General features: G+C 36.7%; 1 protein-coding gene across 2 annotated transcripts; it reads left to right on the forward strand.

Moving 5' to 3' along the window:
* Positions 1-6364: 6364 nt before the first annotated feature.
* On the forward strand, positions 6365-21517 carry LOC144438435 (histidine--tRNA ligase, cytoplasmic-like). 2 transcript variants are annotated; one of them, XM_078127458.1, is made up of 14 exons: positions 6365-6464; positions 8242-8286; positions 8979-9098; positions 10916-11011; positions 12547-12672; positions 13099-13206; positions 14056-14154; positions 15781-15874; positions 16125-16252; positions 16466-16538; positions 17263-17372; positions 17972-18154; positions 19738-19884; positions 20279-21517. In XM_078127458.1, the coding sequence occupies exons 1-14, from the start codon at positions 6450-6452 to the stop codon at positions 20333-20335; spliced, it is 1401 nt and encodes a 466-aa protein (XP_077983584.1). In that variant the 5' UTR covers positions 6365-6449; the 3' UTR covers positions 20336-21517. The 2 variants fall into 2 exon arrangements, with proteins under 2 accessions (XP_077983584.1, XP_077983585.1); XM_078127459.1 differs by having other exon boundaries at positions 17269-17372.
* Positions 21518-23650: the final 2133 nt, after the last annotated feature.

Here is a 23650-nt window from a genome sequence, read left to right on the forward strand (position 1 = left end):
GAAGAAGAGGAAGAAGACAAAGAAAAATATCGTCATGCTTTTACAGTATTTCATGTTCAGTCGACCGGATTAACAAATCGTAATAAGTCTAGAAGAAAACATATGGACAAATGATTTGATACGTATACCACTAAACACAAGTCCAACAGCACACGATTATTCTAAGTTTAGAGGAAGATAGGTTACTTCATGTAAAATAAGTTGGATAAGACGTCTCCGTTCATGTGCATTAGTGAATGAATAACTAACATGCCTCGCTATGCCTGCTGATTTAAACCTCGGCGGTCGATTATATACATATCCTACACAGGAAAGAGAAATAATTAAGTTCTCAAGCTGTATGAAAATTTATATTGGGTAAATTCTAATGTGATGATCACGGTTACTGTATTATTTGTGATGAAGCTTTCAACGATTTTTTCGGAGTTCCGATCAATTTATTTTCAGACTTAACTTAGTACTGAAATGATGCTATCGATTTGTCGAATAAATGAAAAGAAATAAGTTTATATACCTGTTCAGTCAGTATTGAATTTACATAGGAATAACAGTATATAAATAAGCTTGTTGTATTACATTTCGTCCTTGCCACAACACACACTCCCCTGGTATTTGATTTTTACCTTCCGTAAGGAAGGTTTTATATTAGGGGTGGAAATTTATTTATTTATTTATTTATTTATTTATTTATTTATTTATTTGAGATGTCTACAGGATTACCCCATTTACAGACACTCTAAAATTGGAAAGACTAAAATGCATACAATATTTACAAAACTAGTAAAACTAGAAATAAAATAAATTAAAAGAAAATAAAATTACCGAAATTGCGTTAAATTCACACATCAACTATTTCATTTAGGACATCTTTTCTAAAAGTGCTGAGACTGGAAAATTTGTCAGTGTTTCGCAAGGTATTGATAAAATTGAAGGTCCTAGGTAAAAACGAGTTTTTCCTTTCAGGTAGAATTAAAACGTGCCATTTTAAACGTGTAGTGGGAACGGTCATTCCTGGAGGGCACATGAAAGGGAACATTGGCAACAATATACATTGAGTTAAAAGAGCCATTTAAGCATTTATATAAAAAGACAACATCCAGCAATTACCTCCGAGATTGAAGAATTTGAATATTAAAATACTGAAAAGATTAATGTAATCGAGGTTTACTCCTTTACCAGGGAACGATTTTCCTAGTTGAGAAATTTATGCTGGACTCTTTAAATTTTAGTGATTAAATACTTCTGATGGGGTGACCAAACTTGCGGACAATACTCTAGTTGACTACAAGCTATTTACTAGTATATAGATTAATGACACAAGAACTGTCATGGAAATACGTGCAGGTACGCTTTATCAAACCAACTAGCTTGTAAGCCTTTTTGACGATGTCCTGAATATGTAACTCCCAGCTTAAATTAGTTGAGAGGACAACGCCAAGATCTGTGACTTGGTTTACACGGTCGATTTTGATGCCGTTAATCGTATAGAGGGATGACAGTCTTCTTGCTACTGAAAATGATCACATTGCATTTCTTCAAATTAAGTTTAAGGTGCCACAGTTTGGACCATTCAGAAACGTTGTTAAGGACATTGTGTAGTTTAAAACAGTTCTAGTCTAGATCATTAAAAAATTGTCTTAAAAATCTTGGAGTCGTCTGTATACAGCAAACACTCAGACGTCTTAAGAACATCAGGAAAATCGTTAATATATATATACGTACTAAAAAGAAGCGGACCCAAGATGGAACCCTGAGGTACACCTGATATAACATTTCGCCATGTAGACGAGGTACCTCCAATGACAACACGCTGTTGTCGGTCATTTAAATAAGAACGAAACCATTCGAAAAGGCATCCACTAATACTATAGGATTTCAACTTGTGTATGAGAAGCAGATGGTTAACAGAATCAAATGCTTTCGAATAATCAAGGTACAGCGAATCCACCTGTCTGCCTTTATCGAGTTCACCGCCTGTGTGTGTGCCCCCGCGCGCGCGCGCGCGCGTGTGTGTGTGTCACCTACACTATACAGGAGATATAAAATTATATATGGTAGCACAGGTACATCATTGTAACAATGATGCATTAAAAATAAGTGATAATCAACTCAATAACAGTCCAAATGACATTACTTGACAAAGGATGTGGATTTCACATGGATACTTGTAAGGAGATGTCTCATAATTAGCTCTGACCTATGAAGGGAGGTACTTAGTCAGCCACCTTCCATCTTGTTTTGAAAATAAGACAATATAGGAGGCCATTTAGAGGCATAAAATATCAAACCAAAAACACAATTTAAAGTCTTACAAAGCTTGAATGTGGTTTTAAAATACCAGAATTGAGAGACAATTATGACATGCAGTACATTTTATCTGGCTATGAAGTGTATTTTGTTGTAACAAAGCTGAAAGATATTTTGCAGATGTGGTAAATGATTTCTCCTGAACTTTAATTTGATTCCAAAAAATCATGAATAAAGAAAGAGTAAAACATTTGAAGACTTTCAGACTATCAGACTTTTGATGGCCCAATGACTGCCCTTCCCACAGTCATAAAGTTTTGCTCATTTCGTTTAGTGCACATTGGATATGCAACAGGTTAGTTTAATCTCAATTCATTTTTGTATGCATCATCAGAGCCAAGTAAACAAATGCATAAGATATTGTATAATTTGGAATTGACTCAAATGTATATTCTACATGTATATTATGCAGAAAATATAAAGAAATTCCCTGAATTTTGAAACAAAGACATGCAAAGCCCGCATGAGGATATATTGCCCATCACCAAAAAAAATGAAATGCCAAAATATGGGTAGGTCGGGCCCGTTGAACAGCTTTTTTATTTTTTCTGGCCTAATATAGAATAGCAGATAATATAAGGGTTTGATATTATTCTTTATTTTCCTTTCTAAAAGCACTACATAATTTTCATTTTTTTACTTGTAGAATGATATCAATTGGTCAGAATAGTAATGATTAATTCCATGTACTCTCGGAGTACACCACATGGCACACTTGAATGTACAATAATACATTGAACTACATATGAGACAACGTTACACTTAGATTTCTGACAATAATCAATCCTGTCATCACTCTTTGTAACTTTATATAAGGTGTTTAGCTTGTGGTTAACAGAAACCACGCCATCAACGACCAATCTTTCTGGCTACACCTTATGTTTTCGTATTATTAAACGTCTCGAAGTTTGCATTATTTAAAGAAACGTATCATTAAAAAAGCGAAAGAAACTTAAATAGCACACATAAACAGTTCTTCTACATGATGTTATCAAATTATTATCGTCTTTCTCTTACGAAATTAATGGTTCCGATTTGACTGCTTTAGGACATAGGCTCTATCATTCAAACAATGAAGGGCCTAGGGAGACAGACTTATTTTCTATCTCCATGTTCAACCTTACCAGTCACCATTATAGAACGTCGTGACGGGTTAGGACTTCGGAGGCAAATTTTACTTACATGGTATACAGATTAAAATATTCTATTATGTGCTATTGTGTACTATTTTTTACACCGTCTTTACATATACTCGCTTCTTCTTCTATGACGTGACACGCAGTTATTACTGCACAACGGTTTCACAACGCAACGCCAGCTGTTTTTATCATATGTCAAGTGCAATAGTTGAGTGAGTGAGTGAGTGAGTGAATGAGTGAGTGAGTGAGTGAGTGAGTGAGTGAGTGAGTGAGTGAGTGAGTGAGTGTTTGCGTAGCGTTTGGAAAGTCTAGATTGACGGCCGATATCATTTTGATCTTGTCTTTGAATTGCATCCAGGTTGTTTTTCGGTCTGCCGAGAGACCTTCTTACTTCCCTGAGGTATAAAATATACTCGCTGCTCATATTGTATTTGTCACACACTAAATTGAAGTACGCATGTGCATATTAAAGAGAAAACGAAAATGGTTATCTCTTGCAATTCTGACGAAAAGTGCATATGCTGTACTCGTTCTACGAAAACAAAACAATTAAAAACTGTTAGTGGAAAGCCAGATCTGGATGAGTAGCAAAGAAGCAATGTAATGCTGGCATGAAACATTCTATAACCTTTACACAAGCAGTGCTCTTAAAGCTTGGTGCTTTCCTCACAATGTTCTCACTCATAGTTTACCTAGTCATTCCGTTACTGTAACCAATTTATAAAATTCAGACAACGAATACAATTTTACGTCATATTACAATATGTAATATGTGTCACTCAAATCACAACATTTTTTTTTCAAATCACAACATTTTTTTTTCACTACTGGAATCGAACATCCAATATTCTCAACATCTATTATACATATATGTCAACATCTGTTTGCAGAAAATTCTGTCACTATCCAACGTTAAATAGGCTGTCTTCCTAACTGGTCATGTGATAACAATAAAGATACTCAATATACCGAACAATAGGTCGATACAAAATTTGTGGACAAATGGCGTGACCTTACATAAATAGTCAAGTACTTTTCAAGTAGTTTTCTTGCATACAGCCATATATAGGGCTGGTCTGATATACAATATCGCCAAAAAATAAGATTTCGGACAGAAATGAAAAATCAGGACTAATAAAGTCAATACCAAAATCCCGATTTTTTGCATCAAATCAAAACCCTTGCCGGTCAGTGAGCTAGGATTTAGCCGATTAATAGGTCACATACGTCTTGGCAATTTTCCAATCAGTGTGACCAGTGCAACTATTTTCCTACTAGCACAATACGTTTATTGATGTCTGTAAGGGACAATCACACAATATCACACAAACTCATCAATAAACGAACTTCGTTTCTTTAGGGGTGAGGACATTTCGAAATTTCGAAAACTTTCACGTCCTCATTGATAACAGGTTCTGTATTTACTACTGAGATGTTGTTATTTACTATTGAGATGTTGATAGCTTGATTAAAGTTTTCTTCTAATGTGAGATACAGTACTGGGTTTCTGGTTGTATTTTAATGTGTTTACCTTAATCATGTGTTTTACATTGCATCGATCAAAGTGGTGTGACCGCTGCAATTTTCATCATAGTTTACATCATATACAAACGTGTCGATGTCGCACTTGTGAACGTTCGTTTAGGGGAGGGGGAGGTTTTCTTTTTCTAAACGAACAAAGTTCGTTTTAATATTGAGCTTGTGCGACTTTGTGCAATCGTCCCTAACGACCACAGGAATCGTTGATAAAATCCTACATGTCAAATCGGCCATGTTTGTTGTCTGATACGTTACGTTCAATGTACGTGGACTTTCGTAAACATTCAACCACTATACTAGTATTTCTCTGCAATCCCATTGAAAGAATTGAAACTGTATCTTGGGCTCTTACACCACGATCAACTAGCTATGTTGGCAAATTTCCATGTTGATACTTCTATCCAACAACCCCGGTCAATAACCTCACATGGTCAACGTGACACCATAGACCCTATTTCGTGTAGGGTCTATGGTGACACCGATTAAAATATGTACACTTCAACCACGACCCCTCCCCCTCCGACACGCACGTACATGTGTACAATATATTACAATTAACATATTAAAACCGAATAGAATGAAAAAAGTAAAAAGTCGTGATGCGTTCCTGACATGAATAGTTACAGAGGCATTTTGGAATAGATTGAATCGGTAATATACAATGAGTGCACAGTGATTTGGTATATTAAACAACCAACGTTATTCATATGGTGTGAGCCCGTGATTTATTGGCATCACACCATACAGTCTGTTCCAAACTTTTCCAAAACGTTCTGGGGAAGAGGTGCGTCGATCATTTGGACCAATCTTTCCGAATTTATATGTCTTCATCAATGTCATGTTAAAAAACATTGTAATTATACATCTAGCTTAATATGTCAGGACTACAGTCAACGTATACCAATTAATTATATAATATTGATTTCGTCGAAGTTTTGTTTTTGATATCTTCATTTAATAACAGATTTCCCTTCACTTACACTTTCGCTTCTGCAAAGGTTGGCGAGTGCAATGCATTGCGCTGCGCTGCCATTGTGTATTTTTAGTTACTTATGTCATAATGTTTATCACCTTTTCAATGAAATGAAACTAGGTTCTTTCCCGACGTTCATACACTTTGTATGGTGGGTCAGCCAAAAAAACCGAAGTCATCCAAATTTAATGTTTTATTTTGTGATCATTGTGAAATTCTATCGTGTGTTGTACAAATAAACCCATCTGGTCAATAAGGTGTCTTTGAATTTCAAATAAATAAATAAATAGATAAATCAATGAAGGTTATATAATTATTAGAACTTATCATACATGCTGTATGCTAACGGTCGCAAGGTTGACAAGGCTAGTATGTCCACCCTCCGTATTTCAGAATGACTACTACCTGGACAGTAGACTCATATATAAACACAAGAAGGTTTCGCCCTGTTCACTGTTTCTGCATACAGACGAAATACTCGATCAGTTAACATGGCGGACGATAAGGTAAGGATTTTTTCACCTTTGTTTCATGCTGTAGTTAAGCCAGGTTGATGGCATAAACGTCTGAGGATACAGTGATTGGTCATATATATAATTTGTAAACATCATGTACAAGTTCACCGGCATTCTCATTGTGGGAGGATTTTAAGCTAATTTATCGAACAGGTGCATCATTTAAAGAATTAGACAGATAAGTAGTATTACTTAGTACTTGTATGAGTCAAATTGATGTGTATCCTTGAGAAAAGAAGGAGTTGAAACAGCGATCGTGATGTTACGAACAGGCAGTTTTATTGTGGATTTTTAACATTTGTAATAATGAATCAGACAAATACTTGTAATATTCCAAATGATTTGAACCCATGACAGCGCCGTCTACAGAGAAATTAAACCACAACTGTGATATGAGGAGGGTGAAAATATGTGTAAAAATCAATTTCGGTTGGCAAACTCCCACCTCCATAAAAGTGTTTGCAGTGTATGTAATTAAATAGTCGACCATTCCTATCCCATAACGTGTTCGTATCGTACACTACGGTTAAGATATGAGTCGAATAGAGACAAGGCGATAAAACGAAAGTAAACACCTCACAAAAATAAGGTCATCGTCAGGTCACATTCTAATATTTGATATCATGTCTAATCTTACTATACGTGCATGCCATGCATGATGCAACTGGTAAAAAGTATGATGCAAGGAGCACTTTGACCCTAGGTACCGGATACGAATGCCGAATGGTCATGTGAAAAACGACATTACACTTTGTATGGGTAACGTCGGTATGATGCAATCCTCTACATGTAACCTTGTATCCCCGGCCCCCCAATCTGATTAAAATCCGATGTGGTGAAAGCGGCTAGATGTCCTTATTTACCTCTATTCATCGTGTTGTGACGTTTGTTTTGTTGGAGTGATCGCCGCCTTCCGAAGGCGGCGATCACTCCAACAAAACAAACGTCACAACACGATGAATAGAGGTAAATAAGGACATCTAGCCGCTTTCACCACATCGGATTTTAATCAGATTGCCCGGCCCCTTGCTTGTATCGCGTCCGTTCTTAGTCGTAGGCCTGCTTAATACATAATGCTTGCAGACGGTGCACGCCTTTCGAAGAGGGAAGACTTACATCGCATACAAGCAGGACGAGTCCGTTCTCATTTCATTGGTCCCTACGGAATTTTACAACTTTTTTGACAAAACGAAACAAAACGTTGAATATGTGCTCGCAGTGTTTGATGTTTCTGGTTTAATAAGAGAACACACATACTTTTCTCTGAAAAGAAGAAACGAAGCAAGAGTAAAGGACCTAGTTATTAAAAATAATTTCGGTATAAATATTTACAATGTACTTAGCCTATGTATGTATGTATGTATGTATGTATGTATGTATGTATGTATGTATGTATGTATGTATGTATGTATGTATGTATGTATGTATGTATGTATGTATGTATGTGTGCGCACGCACGCTCGCATGTGTGTGTGTGTGTGTGTGTTATATTTCGTTGTTTGTATGTATGATTTACTTTTATCTTGTGTATTTGTGCTCTACTTGAAATCGCTTCATGTGTGTATATGGGTGTTGTATTTGAACTGTGTGTTTGTATGTGCTGTGTTCATGTGTACCTGTGTGCGTGTGCGTGTGCGTGTGTGTGTGTGTGTGTGTGTGTGTGTGTATGTGTGTGTGTGTGTGTTGTACTTGAATCATGTGTCTGCCCGTGTGTGTAGTGTATTTATGTGTGTTTTGTACTTGCACTATTACTTTTCTCTGTTTCTAGGTAGGAGAAGAAAGTACTCAGAAGTTTGTATTGAAATGCCCAAAGGTATGGAACATTGTCTTATATGCTATTACAGTCATGCTATGGTGTAGTTTCCTTGATCAGGTCTTTCTCTAAACTATGCATGAAAATGTAGAATATAAAGTTGCAAATAAGGACAAGAAAATGTCATCGTTACTCTATTGTCTCTGTTACATCATAAGGTTTAGATGGGCACGGTGTTGTTGTTGTTGTTGTTGTTGTTGTTGTTGTTGTTGTTGTTGGTTGTGGTGGTGGTGGTGGTGGTGATGATGATGATGATGATGATGATGATGATGATGGTGGTGGTGGTGGTGGTGGTGGTGTGCTGCTGCTGCTGCTGATGCATTGTAATAGTTCTACAGTTAGCGACATATTTCATATCATGTTTTAAGTGCAATGCATATTTCTTATATGATTTCTCAATGTGGACTCAGGAAATCTCGAGAATCAAAATTTAACACGATAATTGTTCACATGTGGATTTGGGATCAAACAAACAGATGAGACCAAAAGTCTCTCTGTATTGTCACTCATGAAAATGTAATCCAAAAATCATGCTACTAAATTTCAATATGGTTTGTTACAATTGGACTTGTGTTCCAAAGAATATACGTAAATCACATACATGATGCATTTTGTCAGAATATTGACATTGGAAAAGGGGAAGGTGGTGGGGTTGATGAACGGATTGATGATTATTGTTTGTTTATTTGTAGGGTACAAGAGATTTTGATCCAAAGCAGATGGCAATCCGTGAAGGTGTTTTTACAACAATCACCGAATGTTTCAAACGCCATGGCGCTGAGACTATTGATACCCCTGTATTTGAACTTAAAGTAAGTGTCAGCTTCATACATCTGATAAATAAAATGTAAGAAGACACTTGAATTTTATGTCACTTGAATTTTAATGACAACATTGTAACGGTTATAGATGCATGTAATCTTTCTTTTATTTCAAATGTTTATGGCAAGAGTCGGAGTACTATACAGAATATTTGTTATGGCGAGGACTATATGTGTGCCCGGGGGATGGGGACTGCCATAGACAACAATACTGGGAGGGCATGCACGAAATGGTTCCCTTTTACTGTCCCTATCTTTGAGAGTAGCTATAAATTTCACGTTAAAACTTAAAACAGAGTTTGAATCAAATCTGACTTTCCTCCAAGATTATAATAAATTGTAACCATATTTGCTTTTCATGATTAAGCCTACCTGTATACTCGAAGGACTAACGCTACTACACTTTTTCAGTCATCCTAACTGTAGCCTACCTGTAGACTCGAAGGACTAACCCGGGAGGCCAAACGCTACTACGCTATTTGCTATCCTAACTGTCGCCTACCTGTAGTCTTGAAGGACTAACGTTACTGCACTATTTGCCTACTTGTAGACTCGAAAGACTAACGGTACTACACTATTTGCTATCCTACCAGTAAACTTGAAGGACTAATGCTACTACGCTATTTCAGCTATCCTAACTGTAGCCTACCTGTAGACTCGAAGGACTAACGCTACTACGCTATTTCAGCTATCCTAACTGTAGCTTACCTTTAGACTCGAAGGACTAACACTACTACGCTATTTCAGCTATCCTAACTGTAGCCTGCCTGTAGACTCGAAGGACTAACGCTACTACGCTATTTCAGCTATCCTAACTGTAGCCTGCCTGTAGACTCGAAGGACTAACGCTACTACGCTATTTCAGTCATCCTAATGTAGCCAACCTGTAGACTCGAAGGACTAACCCGGGAGGACTAACGCCACTACGTTATTTGTTATCCTAACTGTATCCTACCTGTAGACTCGAAGGACTCACGCTACTACGCTATTTCAGCTATTCTGACTGTAGCCTACCTGTAGACTCGAAGGACTAACCCGGGAGGACTAACGCCACTACGTTATTTGCTATCTTAACTGCAGCCTACCTGTAGACTTGAGGACTAACACTACTACACTACTTCAGCCATCCTAACTGTAGCCTACCTGTAGACTCGAAGGACTAACGCTACTACGCTATTTTGCTATCCGAACTGACATTTTGATTTTGAATTCCCCCTCAGTGTTTTGTCGAGGTTGAAAGGTCACATTTCCATGACGACACCTAATTGTGGATTCATCATGTGACTCGATGGCACAATTTTAAAATATGTAGTAGTTGTATGTCTTTTATTCTGTACATCCAAGGCCATCGACCCAAAATACAAAATGTAGTTGAAGACAGGATATAACTATGAACAAATTAAGTATAAAGTGGAAATGTTACAAATGAAATTGTAAGTGTAGTAGCGATAGTTCTTGAAGTCTACAGGTAGGCTATTTCATGATAAGCAGGGTTCCTAAACCATGCATACCATAGACATTGTAACAAACAATTCATGACCATGTCAGAATGTAACATTGTCAGGCTTTGATATTAAGAAAGGGTCTCCCTTTTTCGAAAAATGTGATATGAAAACACTTTAGGTTTAAAGGGTTGCACGGAGCGTCTCCATACAATTACCCACGAAGTTACCCCTCCCCCAGAAAGGTATGACATATCTCAGGCTTATTTGGAACAGTTCTCACGAGGTGATGAATATACATTTTTGTAACAGTCACGTTTATATTCTATAAGGAGCTAATTTTTAACAATTGTTATTTCATTTAAGGAAACACTGACAGGTAAATATGGCGAAGATAGCAAACTGATTTATGATATGGCAGACCAAGGCGGAGAACTTTTGTCACTCAGATATGATCTGACTGTATCCTTTATCAGCTTAACTGTCTTTACGTGGACAATATTAAGTAATACCCAATTAACTTATCACACTAAACATTGTATCCCATGACATGGACACCTGCCAAAAATGAACTTGCCTCTAAATCCAGAAAGGCGTTAATTCAGATACAAATTGTAATAAAGAAACTAGGTGGTATGTCCATGCATAATTCATTCAAATTGTTTGACAGTTGTGTAGCACCTGTGCTTTGTTATAGATCTGAAATCTTGGGTCATGAATTCTCCCTAACAATAGAAAAAAATCATCTCCGATTTTGCAGGTTTTTATTAGGGGTCGGGAGTAGCACAAATACTGAAGCTATTTTGGGCGAGTGTGGCAGGGTTCCACTTTGTTGTACGTACATGAAAAGATGACTGAGTTGTGTGATATATTGTACATAAGGATCGTTCTCGTTACCCTAGAACTGCCTATGAAATATTAAAGAAATTAGATGACGCAGGTAAAATCACTTGGGCTACTACAAAAGTTAAAGAGCTATTGTTTAAGTATGGCTTTGGTTATGTATAGTTCGAGCAAAAAGTTGGTAATGTTGAATTATTTATGTCTATATTTCCCCAAAGATTAACTGATTGTTATCAACAAGAGTGGCATGGTACAATTAATGAATCCGACATTTAAGTCTCAACTGGAACCTGAATTATATTGACAAAGTATCCATATATCCAGATGTAAAATAGCATTAGCAAAATTTCGTTGCTCAAACCGCTATTGAGACTGGAAGAAATGTAAGTAAAACTATCACAGACAGATAATGTACTTTTTGTGTGAAAATGAAAGTCTAAATGTTCTTGAAGATGAACTGCATGTTTTGTTATTTTGTCCTTTATACCAGTCTCTTAGAAAGGAACTAATACCAAATTACTTTATATAGTACCCAACACGAGAAAAAGCAATAACCTTGCTTTCGACCAGAAATCAACTTACACTTTTTCCGTTTGTCTATTTTTGTATTCAAAGCGTTTTTACTCAGAGATACTATCTTTGTAATTTCTATTTTATTTGTCATTGTGTTCCAAAAGTTACTGTGTTATTTATCCTCTTTTTGTCGAATGATGGGTGGGGGCGCTATTCTTGGAATAAATTAATTCAAATTAATTCCCATGACATCATTATCACGTGATACAGCATTGTATATTTGGTGCCATTTAGTTATTATAAAGGACACGGGCTTACGGCATTCGGCGAATCGAATGGAAACGAAAACAGTTCTAACGGCCTATGGTTTTCGAAGAAATAAAAACAGAAGGAGACGAAACGAAACGAAAAATGGGAATATTTTGCCGACATTTCAAATCAAATATTTACGTTGATGATTGCCCTTTGGTATGTTGATCGACACAGTTTAAACTATTTTCATCTCAGTCATACATTAAAATAAAATTCTGAAATCAAATTTACTGACATGCCAAACCTGTAAATTGTAGATAGTTTAACTTTCCAAAGCTGTTATGAAGGTAAAGGATCAATTTAGAGTGACCTTGACAATGATTACACAGGTCCCATTTGCTAGATACCTAGCCATGAAGAAGATATCCAACATCAAAAGATACCATATTGCAAAGGTTTACAGGAGAGACAACCCTGCAATGACAAGAGGTAGATTCAGGGAATTCTACCAATGTGTAAGTCCTATCTCAGTCATATAATTTAAAGTAAATGAAGTTTATAACTGAAGGTCCAGTTCAGAAAATATTAGGCTTGAAAAATAGTTGCCGTTTGCTAGGGTTTTAGGAAAAAAATCTGGCCTGTCCTGAACAAAGGAATAACGCATTGAATACACCCTATATCACCCTCATGATTCCACAGATCGCATAGCAGTAATGTGAGAACCTATATAAAACCCCGGATTTTACGCTCATGTAGCCTCCGAAAAGCGCCCCTAGTGGTCATACTATACAATCCTGAAACTGGAATATAGCAGATGTCCTGTCTACTATCATGTGTGCAATCCAATATTCAAAGTCTGGTTTATTAATTTCACTTAGCTGTTCTTTCCTTGAAACAAGTGACTTCAAAAGTAACGAATTTGATGTTGAATTTGATGACAGGATTACGACATAGCTGGAGCCTATGATGTGATGATACCCGATGCAGAAGTCGTCAAGATTGTGGCAGAAATTCTCACTGAGCTCAAGTTAGGGGATTTTGAAATCAAAGTAAGGTTTTTGCACGTTTGAACAACAAAGATAACATAGCGAGTGAGAACAAATACTTCTATCGACACTGTGCGTATGTATGTATGTATGTATGTATGTATGTATGTATGTATGTATGTATGTATGTATGTATGTATGTATGTATGTATGTATGTATGTATGTATGTATGAATGCATGTATGTTGTTTAGTTGAAGTGTCCGTACCCTTTGATGCACATATTTCATTGTGTTTTCAGAAGAAGTTCGACAAATATTTTCCACTCTCACTAGAAATAAACACTACAAGCTTTCGTTCAGAAATAATAGTTATTGTCATTGGAAGTCTCGGAAATGTACATCATAAAGTCACAAGTGGTTTGATCAAAGCTGGTTTAAATAGAAGGAATTCAAAATCCATCACCAAATATTGTAGTGTAAGCTCAATAATAGGTTCTTACAAAATTTGGAGATTGAGATGTAGGTACTATAACAACCAGATATCACGTGAACGTTTGTCATAAGTGACCAAGAGAAACTCGTTCACTAGTCAGTATGATTTCCTGCAAGGTATTGTGTGTGTATTCTGTAAAGGAATTATGTAAATACTTTACCTGTACATGCTATTTTCATGTAAGTTGGAAATAAAAGAATTTGATATGTATGTATGTATGTATGTATGTATGTATGTATGTATGTATGTATGTATGTATGTATGTATGTATGTATGTATGTATGTATGCATACACGCAAGTGCGTGCATATGTACATGTACGTATACATTTACACGTATTAAGGGACTTAGTCTTTTGAGGACAGTCGAAACCTATATGCGTTGATATGTACCTACGATGAGTTCTTTTTATATCTAGGTGAATCACCGAAGATTTTTGGATGGCATGATGGCATGCTGTGGAGTACCAAAAGAAAAATTCCGAGAAATATGTTCAGCTATCGATAAACTAGACAAGGTAAGATTTGTTAGCGATTCAATAATTTGCAGTCATTAATGACACACACACACACACACACACACACACACACACACACACACACGTAAACACAGTGGTTGACGGCGTATGAAAGATGAACAATAGCAAATAGTAGTGATTGTTAAATTAAAAATTGAATGAATATATATGAGAGAGGTTGCATTCATAATAACGACTGGGTGGAGGAATTGAGGGGCTACTCGAATATATTGAAGATATGCTGGGGGTACTTTGATATAGTAAATTATATGCTGAGAGGGCGGGTTTTTTTGTTGTTGAAAATATGATGAACGTTTGTTGGTAAGAATTTTAAACACGACAACAAATTATGTGAATGAAAGATTCGCACTAACTGAGATTTTCTTTGACATTTATTGTATGAACAAAACTGTTCAGTTATTGTGAGGGCAATTCATACAGCATGCCACAGTGTTTTCTCCACACTGTGTTCAAAGTGCTTTACTAGTACTGCTGGAATGGATCTATGCTGGCGCAATTATGGCTCTTTATACTTCAACTCCCTTGAAGTCACCAACAAATGCAACCCATTACTACTTCTGTAAGCCTAGCGGATTCCAAGCTGGTCACTCTAACCATTCGACAATCATGACTCCAACATGTCTCAACAGTGTATTTTGGTTCAAAGAATGTAACTTGATCATTTCAACCTCTCTTGATATCATAACATAAAAGATAAAACTTTCAGCTCATTAAAAAATTCATAAATAGACAAACTACATGACTTTTTCAGTGTGCGCATCCTCTCTGTCGCATCCTCACCCTCATCACTATGATCACTCTCCCCACTATATCATCACCCACAGCCTCACTCTCACTACTATCATCACTCTCGCCATTATCATCACCTGCAGCCTCATTGTCACCACTGTCATCACTCTCGCCACTATCATCACCTGCAGCCTCACTGTCACCACTGTCATCACTCTCGCCACTATCATCACCTGAAGTCTCACTCTCACCACTGTCATCACTCTCGCCACTATCATCACATGCAGCCTCACCACCACCACCACCACCACCACCACCACCACCACCACCACCACCACCACCACCCCTCACCACCACCCCCACCCCCACCACCATTGTTGTCGCTTTCACCACTATCATCTCCAGAGAAAAATGATAGTGTAAAGTGTCAAAATAGGGAGTCTGCCTCTAAATACCTTTTTTGAATATAGACATTCTATTCTCCAGTGTACAGTATCAATATAAGAGAGTCTAAAATCTAAATACTTTTTTGGATACAGACATTCTCTTGTCTAGATTACTTCATCTTCATGGTTTGTTATACTCATACTTGGCAGATATACTTGATAATCGTAATGTGATTATAGCTTTAGAAAATTAAAGAAGTTTGTAAAACAATTCTTTTTCGCATGTGGGGGAGTTACTTCAAAAGTCTAGTAGAGGAAACAATTATTTTTCGCATGTGGGGGAGTTACTTCAAAAGTCTAGTAGAGGGGAGGGGGTTGTAAAAATATTTCGACTGCGTGGGGAGGGTATTTGAAAAAATAAGGGGTCGCAACAAAAATCTCCCCCAGTCGTGTTTTATGAATGCAGAATAATTGTCTTATATCTATATAGACTCCTTGGGATGATGTCAGAACTGAAATGGTAGATGCGAAAGGTTTGGATCCATCAGTAGCTGACAAAATTGGCCAGTATGTTAAAAAGAGAGGTGAGTAACTTATCCGTTAGGAGTGTTCTGCTAAAAGTATTGTAATGTAGCATGGATAGCGACAAGGTGTAGAAGATTCACAGTAATGTAGCATTAGGAATAAGATGAGTGTAATTAATGTAATTAGAATGTAATGTAGGAATTACAATCATGTTACATTTGCACATGGAGAGGCCATCAAAATCATAGTTCAATTACCTCTCGTGACGTATTAAACCATAATTAATATCAACTGTCATGTTAATTACAGGCGGTGCTGCATTGGTTGAAGAACTACTGAAAGACCAAGATTTTGCCAAGAATGAAGACACTGTAGAAGCCTTAGAGGAAATGAAAGTTTTCTTTAACTACTGTGACCTGATGAATATTACGAAAAATGTAAGGTTGTTTTCGTTATATGTTCTGTAATAGACAGACAGACAGACAGACAGACAGACAGACAGACAGACAGACAGACAGACAGATGACAATGTAATGCACTCTTACATATTAATTTTATCCCTCAATGACAAAGTCGTAAATGTGTTCACGTACATGAAAATAACACCATGAATGATGTAATTTCACTTTCAGAATTTTCTTTTCTTTTAGGTTGTCTTTGATTTGAGTTTGGCAAGGGGTTTAGATTATTACACTGGTCTTATTTATGAAGGCATGCTTACAGGTAAGATGTCTCCGGATCCTACTGTGCAACCACTGATCTATTTGACATGCATTATAGGAAGGTGACATTGATGATTTGATTGACCTGTTGTGTGAAGTGATGTGATGTGGTGGGGCGTGGCATGATGTACATGTGGTGTGGTGTGGTGTGGTGTGGTATAAGCTTACTGTGATGTGATGTGATGTGATGTGACGTGACGTGACGTGACGTGGCGTGACGTGGTTTGGTTTAATTTAATTTGATGTGTTGTGACGTGATGAGATGTGACTCGATGCAATGTGATTAGACGTGTTGCTATATGATGCACTGGATGTTTACTGTGGTGACATGACAGTATTAAATAATGTGACATGACTATGTTTGTATTACCCGAAGTGATGTTAACGGGCAAAAAAAGTGTTGTTTTAAAAATAATAAATGATTCGATGAAACATGATGTGAATTGTGCCATTTGATCTGTAACTTATAGTGCTGTTTGATTTGATGCTGTTGCATGGTATATTGTGTGGCATAGTGGTCTTTTCTTCTCCTTACAGGGATATAGTACAGTACGTACTACAAGGTGTGTTGTAATGAATTGTAATATAATATGGTGTACATGTTGTGGTATAACATTACGTGTTGTAATGTTGGCAGGATGCGATGTCGATGTCATACTATCATAAAACATTGAATAACAACATATATCGTTTACTTATATAATTATGATGATAATATTATGTAGGTTCAGGTACTAAGGTGGAAAGTACACAAGAAACCATTGGTGTTGGATCGGTGGCTGGAGGTGGTCGTTATGATGAGTTGGTTGGTATGTTTGACCCAAAGGGAAAGCAGGTAACTAAGTCATTTAATATTCAAGTGTTGGTAAATTGTTTGTAGATAGTAGTGAAATTGCTATTGTTTGTAGATAGTAGTGAAATTGCTATTGTTTGTAGATAGTAGTGAAATTGCTATTGTTTGTAGATAGTAGTGAAATTGCTATTGTTTGTAGATAGTAGTGAAATTGCTATTAAACGTAACATTTGTTCAGGATTGGTTCCAGCTAATTGCTTTTATATAGAAGAACTTTATAAATGTTAAAAGGCAATATAGAAGGTTGAAGAAACTGACGGCCAGTTTGGAGATTTGGAAGTTTCATCACCCATACATGCGGAGACCTATCAAATTAAGAACGTCATGCTATTTGTTAATAGGTGGATCAGCATCGTCGTAAAAAACTTCACGTCTCTGTTGTGCACTGTTCGAGGCCACGAGGCGATAACATTATTTTTTGTTCTGTCTGCGGAAACATAGGCTTTGGCTTGCAAATATGGTGGATCAGTATATCAAGATACTTTGCCAAAATGACCACCATTTATATTATTTCAAAGATACTTATAAAAGTATACAAATTGCAAATACAAAGAAAATATAACATGTTTGTGACTTGACAGGTACCATGTGTTGGCGTCAGTATTGGTATTGAGAGAATCTTTTCCATCATTGAAGCAAGGTTATCAGCTTCAAAGGAAAAGATTCGAACTACAGAGACACAAATCATGGTTGCTGCAGCACAGAAAGGTTTAGTGGATGAAAGAATGAAACTTAGTAATGAGTTATGGGGTGCAGGTATCAAGGTAAACTAACTTTTAATACCAAATCGAAAAGACTTTACAGTTTCCAAACCATTAGACGGCAAAACATTTTTTTTTAAAATCTCATCACACAACGTTTTTTTGTCACACATTCAAAACACTTGCACGTGATAGCGCGTATACGTACTAGTGTAACAAATTAGGGGGTTACCTCTTCTGTTAATGTAACCCTCCTTCAATGTTACTCTCTCTCTCTCTCGCTCTCCACTCTGTACACGGGATCGACTTGGACTTTAGAGAATTAGCTCAAACACTATACACACAATTAATGTTCATGGTTAACCTGGATCATTTGGAAGTGACCATGGAGCAGATCGAAGCTCCTGACCTCGGACCGTCTCTTCCAAAGACTGAATCCATCATTTTATTTCATTAAATTCTTATAAACATAAAATATACAATACTCAAATGATTGGATGATAAAGTAATCAGCACCATAAATGACTAAAACGGAAGTATTGCAGTCGCCTTAATTCAATGCAAATGATATTGACAAATATGAAAACTAGCCAAACAATGTGATCACGTCATTGTTCTTCCAACTGTCTGTAATCAGTCATTATTTGACACTGTTGATCTTTTAATAACTTAATGTTGTCATCTTAGAAGAATACTATTCGCGAAATGCAAACATTTGTTCTAAGTATTAATTCATGACAGCTGAGAGTTCACGATGACCTCGCAAAACATAAAACTTAGCGAATATAAAAAAGTTGTATTCTGTCATCCGTAACACTAGTAGATGAAATGGTACATTTTATCTCACTGTGAACACAAATAAATGGTTTTTGAATATTCCTTGTTTCATCCAACAGTGATGTTGATTTGTGTTCACTGTGAGGTAAAATATATCATGCTCCCTAATTGAAATGCAATAATCACTCTGTTTTGGTAGTATGCTCCCTAATTGAAATGCAATAGTCACTCTGTTTTGGTAGTAAACGTGATGCTGCGTTGATGATAATCTCTATTAGGCGTAATAAAAAAAATTGTGTAGTTCCGGTTACACTCAATTTTAGAATAGGTGGGGTAGGTAGATTTTTTATTTTACTTTATTATGATATTTTTGTGTAAGAGTCTAGTTCAGGTAGTTATGTTTTCCGTTGTTTTCCATATGGTCTCTGTGTTAATGGTTTCTTTTCATCAGATGTACAGCCATTACAGATTGAAAGAACAGTTTTATATTGTCTTTTTAAGTTGATGTCAGTTTCCGCATCCACTATTTCTGGCGAGACTTCACAATTTTTGTGATTTTATTATTTCTTTTTCGAATATGTAAAAAAACCCTTTAGGGATATTCATTCATGTCTTTCGCAGCCAGTTTCGCATTCATGCCCCCCCCCCCCTCCCTCGCTCAACCCACGAGTAATGTATGTCCAAGTCCCTAAAGTAGAACGAGTCATTGGTTATGTCGGCTTTGTTCGTAACTCAGTAAGCTTTGATATGCAGTAACTGCTTTTAAAGCCTGAATTAGTAATAAAGTATACCAAGAAATTGACGGCATGTTAAGGATTACAAAAGTCATAATTGTATTTCATGATTTTCTCGATTCATTCATCCAATAGGCTGAAATGTCTTACAAGAAAGACCCCAAGTTACTAACACAGTTGCAGTATGCCGAAGAAAGTGGAATTCCATATGTAGCTATACTGGGCGAAGATGAAATCAAACGTGGAGTTGTGAAATTGAAGGATACTTCAACCAGAGAAGAGGTGGGTAAACTATGACACAATTTGATTTGATGAAAAATTCACCATGGACACCTCCTTCTCTCACTACACCTCTCTAAGGCCATTGCTTTGTATACGAGTGTGTGTGTGTGTGTTTAATATCTATCTCCGTTTGTTTACCTGCTTCCCTGTCTGTCTGTCTGTCTGTCTGTCTGTCTGTCTGTCTGTCTGTCTGTCTGTCTGTCTGTCTGTCTGTCTGTCTACATGTCTGTCTGTCTGTCTACATGTCTGTCTACATGTCTGTCTGTGCATCTCTCTCTCCTTACAAAACTTGAAAATGTGATTTGTTTTGCATTGAATGAGATAAAGTAGGATTTATTTTATTCTCTTCTGATCATTAAATTCAACAATATACATATTTTCTCTGTTTTTGTAGGTTGAAGTATCAAGAGCAGACATCGTTGCAGAGATCAAGAAAAGATGTTCGCCTTAGTTCGAATTCACATTTCGAAAGTCAATATAACCGGTCACCATAATAACTAAGATTGACAACCAGTCGTCAATTGTTCCTGGCGTTAAAAATTACACAGAATAATGTTATACAAAATTAAGTAAGAATACACAGCTTCATTAAGTTTAATAATAACCACATTCTACAAAATCATCGCCGTAACGAAGTCTCTGATGTGAACTTTAAACTCTGTGTTATGCATAAAAATCATTCTAGACATGTACTGTAGTAGTAGTAGTAGTAGTAGTAGTAGTAGTGCTGACTCTACGTGTACAGCGCCCTCTGCTATCATGTGATTGCTCTACGGCTGCTATACACCTATCGATTCACAAGAGTTTACTCATCGTCGCGATAAAAGACACTGTCTGGCCCAAATGAGAACTTGTTGTTCTGCATAATGTTCTGAATGGTCCAAATTGAAGCGGTAGCTGTGTGATTTTGGTTAGTTCTTAAGAAACTACAGTTATATTTGAACTGGATAAAGCTTCTACTTAGTAATGTGTTCAGACAATATTTCTTCTGAAAGGTCCTACTCGTAACAATTTCACAACCCGAACACAATTATGATCAGCATGTTAAAACTTTTTGTTTAAGCAAAATTTGTATGTAATAGGGGATAAGAAAGTTCAGTTGGTACGTCAATAAAATGCGACAATTACGACGACCGTACGCGTGGCATTGCTGGGGTTAGCGGCAAACTGAAGTTAATAAAACTTGCGTCCCATAGTTTCTTTTGATTATACATATAGTCTTCTTGATACATACATGTAGATGTAGTTACTATATATAGACTGATCGCGAATAAATTAGAAAAGCGATTTGTTAATGATAATACCAATATTTCATATATATGGGATTGCGTGACATTTTCACAATAAATTGTACTTTACATTAAAAAATTTTTGTACTAGTTCATTGTAGTCAAAGAATCAGTGCATGCATATAGTTACAGGTGAACAAACCCAAAAGCAAGTATAACGCAAAAATTAAGATAATGTATATTGTCTGTGAAAAATCAGTGATCTAGGTGTTCATGTAAATTGCGGACCAACGGGAAAATTCTGAACAAATGTAATGTCTGATACGGTAAAGAATTTCACTCGTACATTGGCAGTGTGTTTTGCATGCTCTAAAATTAAATAATAAAAAAGATTGTTGATGGCATCTTGGTTTACTGGAATTTTCCGTCGTTTTGTGTGAATCTGTTATGTATAAGCATCTTGTGTAATGCCGGTTTCACTGACAGATAGACACAGACACAGATGTACTTACGTATATACAAACATTCATACACACACGCGCTCGCGCGCGCGCGCACACACACACACATGTTTACATACATACATACATACATACATACATACACACACATACATACATACACACACACATACATGTACATACATACATACATACATACATACATACATACATACATACATACATACATACTCATACAGTTGAAATTAACTGATAGTGAACTTTACAATTTAGCTTTTTAAATCTTAAAAAGTAACCGCAGCCTTTTCTTATCTCAAAAAGAAACAAAGCACTGACTAACTGATAACACACCAATACAACACCATCAATAGCCAAAACATTGAATCTTAACATCTGAGTCTATAAGACTAAGTTACAATGTATTGTATCTAACAAATCTTTCACAAATATGTTGAAGTTAAAGGCGGTGCATCATGATTTAGCAGCAGGTCTAGCGGCTAGACTACCAAGCTAGTAAGGGACCACACACACACACACACACACACACACACACACACACACACAATTGCATAAGTGGACGTGTTGGTTTTGGTAAACTTTTTCTCCATAAAAATACAAGTCAATACTATGCTGTATGGTGCATACTGTGCCTCCCACATACAATCTAAATTATGGAAATTAAAGTTGGGGAAAAAATTATTCAACAAAAAACCATGACAATATTTATGATAACTTTATTGCGAAAACAACCAACGCTATATGGATATTGACAAAATTAAGTTGGTGTTATCATCAGTATGTCTTATACATTCGAGTAAACATCTTCTTCGGTATAACATTAACATAAACTTAGTATCACCGTTTCCCCAACTCAATCACATATACAGAACAAAAATATTTTTTTTTTGTGCACTATGGAACTGATCCCCGGTCTTTGAACTAGACATCAGGCGAAAATCCAACTGTTAAGGCTGGTTTATCATTTGTCGTTTCGTTATCCTTCAATTTCTTTGTTATTTCTAGTGGTAGTTTTCTTCTTGGCACTTCTATTAACAAGTCGTCAAAGAATACACCCTTCCCGAGACTCATACCTCGTTCGGCTTCGATATAATCATCCCTGAACGAGGATAGACTGTACATCATCAACACCATACTGATGAAGGCGGTGAACAGAATGAAACCAAAGGCGTGTTTCGGTTGTGTTCTTACAAATTTCCGTATTATTCGCGATACAAGCCCTGGTGTTGGCTTTTTGAGGTCCCCTGGCAACCAAACTTGTTGTTTTCTCTTCGTGTTCATTGTGACGGTATCAACACGGTATTTCAAATGTTGCCAATTTCAGGTAACAGTTCTCTTTTAATACTCTGGATGGTTCTTAAAATCACACAGTCGACAGGAACTCTACTGACATCCAATGATGATCTGTTTAGTTAATTGAGGTAATCCCGTGACTAGCGGCATGGTAGTGGTCTCGTTCGGTTTGTCTGTTTTCATCCTCCAAGTTGGATTTGTAGTTATTGCATCGTTTTTAGTAATAACTATATGTAGTGATGAGAGTAGAGGTATACATAGTCAATAACACCTGGATGAAAATCGTTGTATATTAAGTTAGAGACATGTTAATGATCGTTAATGGGTCAACGACTCCTACAAAAAGTGATGGCGGAGAGTGGTAGAACAAATTCTTAAAGGACAACATATCAGACATACACATATGATGGCAACCAACATCCCAGTGTCATGCTGGTGTTGACAGACAGACAGACAGACAGACAGACAGACAGGCAGGCACGCATAAATACAGACACAGAGAGAGAGAGAGAGCTAGATAGATAGACAGAGATATATTTATACAATGTGTGCATTGCCCTGCTCCATAATGTAGTCACGGATTGGATAAGAGATGTGCCATCACCAGAGTGATGACGTGGCGATCAAATCGGACGAGGTATTAAATATTTCTACTCCCATTGCATATACTCACCGAAACCTGTGTAGTATGACCACGCTGGATGCTGTGGTGAATGTGACTGGCGTTGATTCAAATGATATTACAAGATTCAACGAAAGATGTTT

Source organism: Glandiceps talaboti, chromosome 8, assembly GCF_964340395.1.
Source record: "Glandiceps talaboti chromosome 8, keGlaTala1.1, whole genome shotgun sequence".
NCBI classification, from domain to species: domain Eukaryota; kingdom Metazoa; phylum Hemichordata; class Enteropneusta; family Spengelidae; genus Glandiceps; species Glandiceps talaboti.

Coding starts and splice junctions, on each gene's coding strand:
- LOC144438435 (XM_078127458.1), top strand. Junction 9,099..10,915: donor CCCCTGTATTTGAACTTAAA/GTAAGTGTCAGC, acceptor ATTTCATTTAAG/GAAACACTGACAGGTAAATA. Junction 18,155..19,737: donor TATGGGGTGCAGGTATCAAG/GTAAACTAACTT, acceptor TTCATCCAATAG/GCTGAAATGTCTTACAAGAA.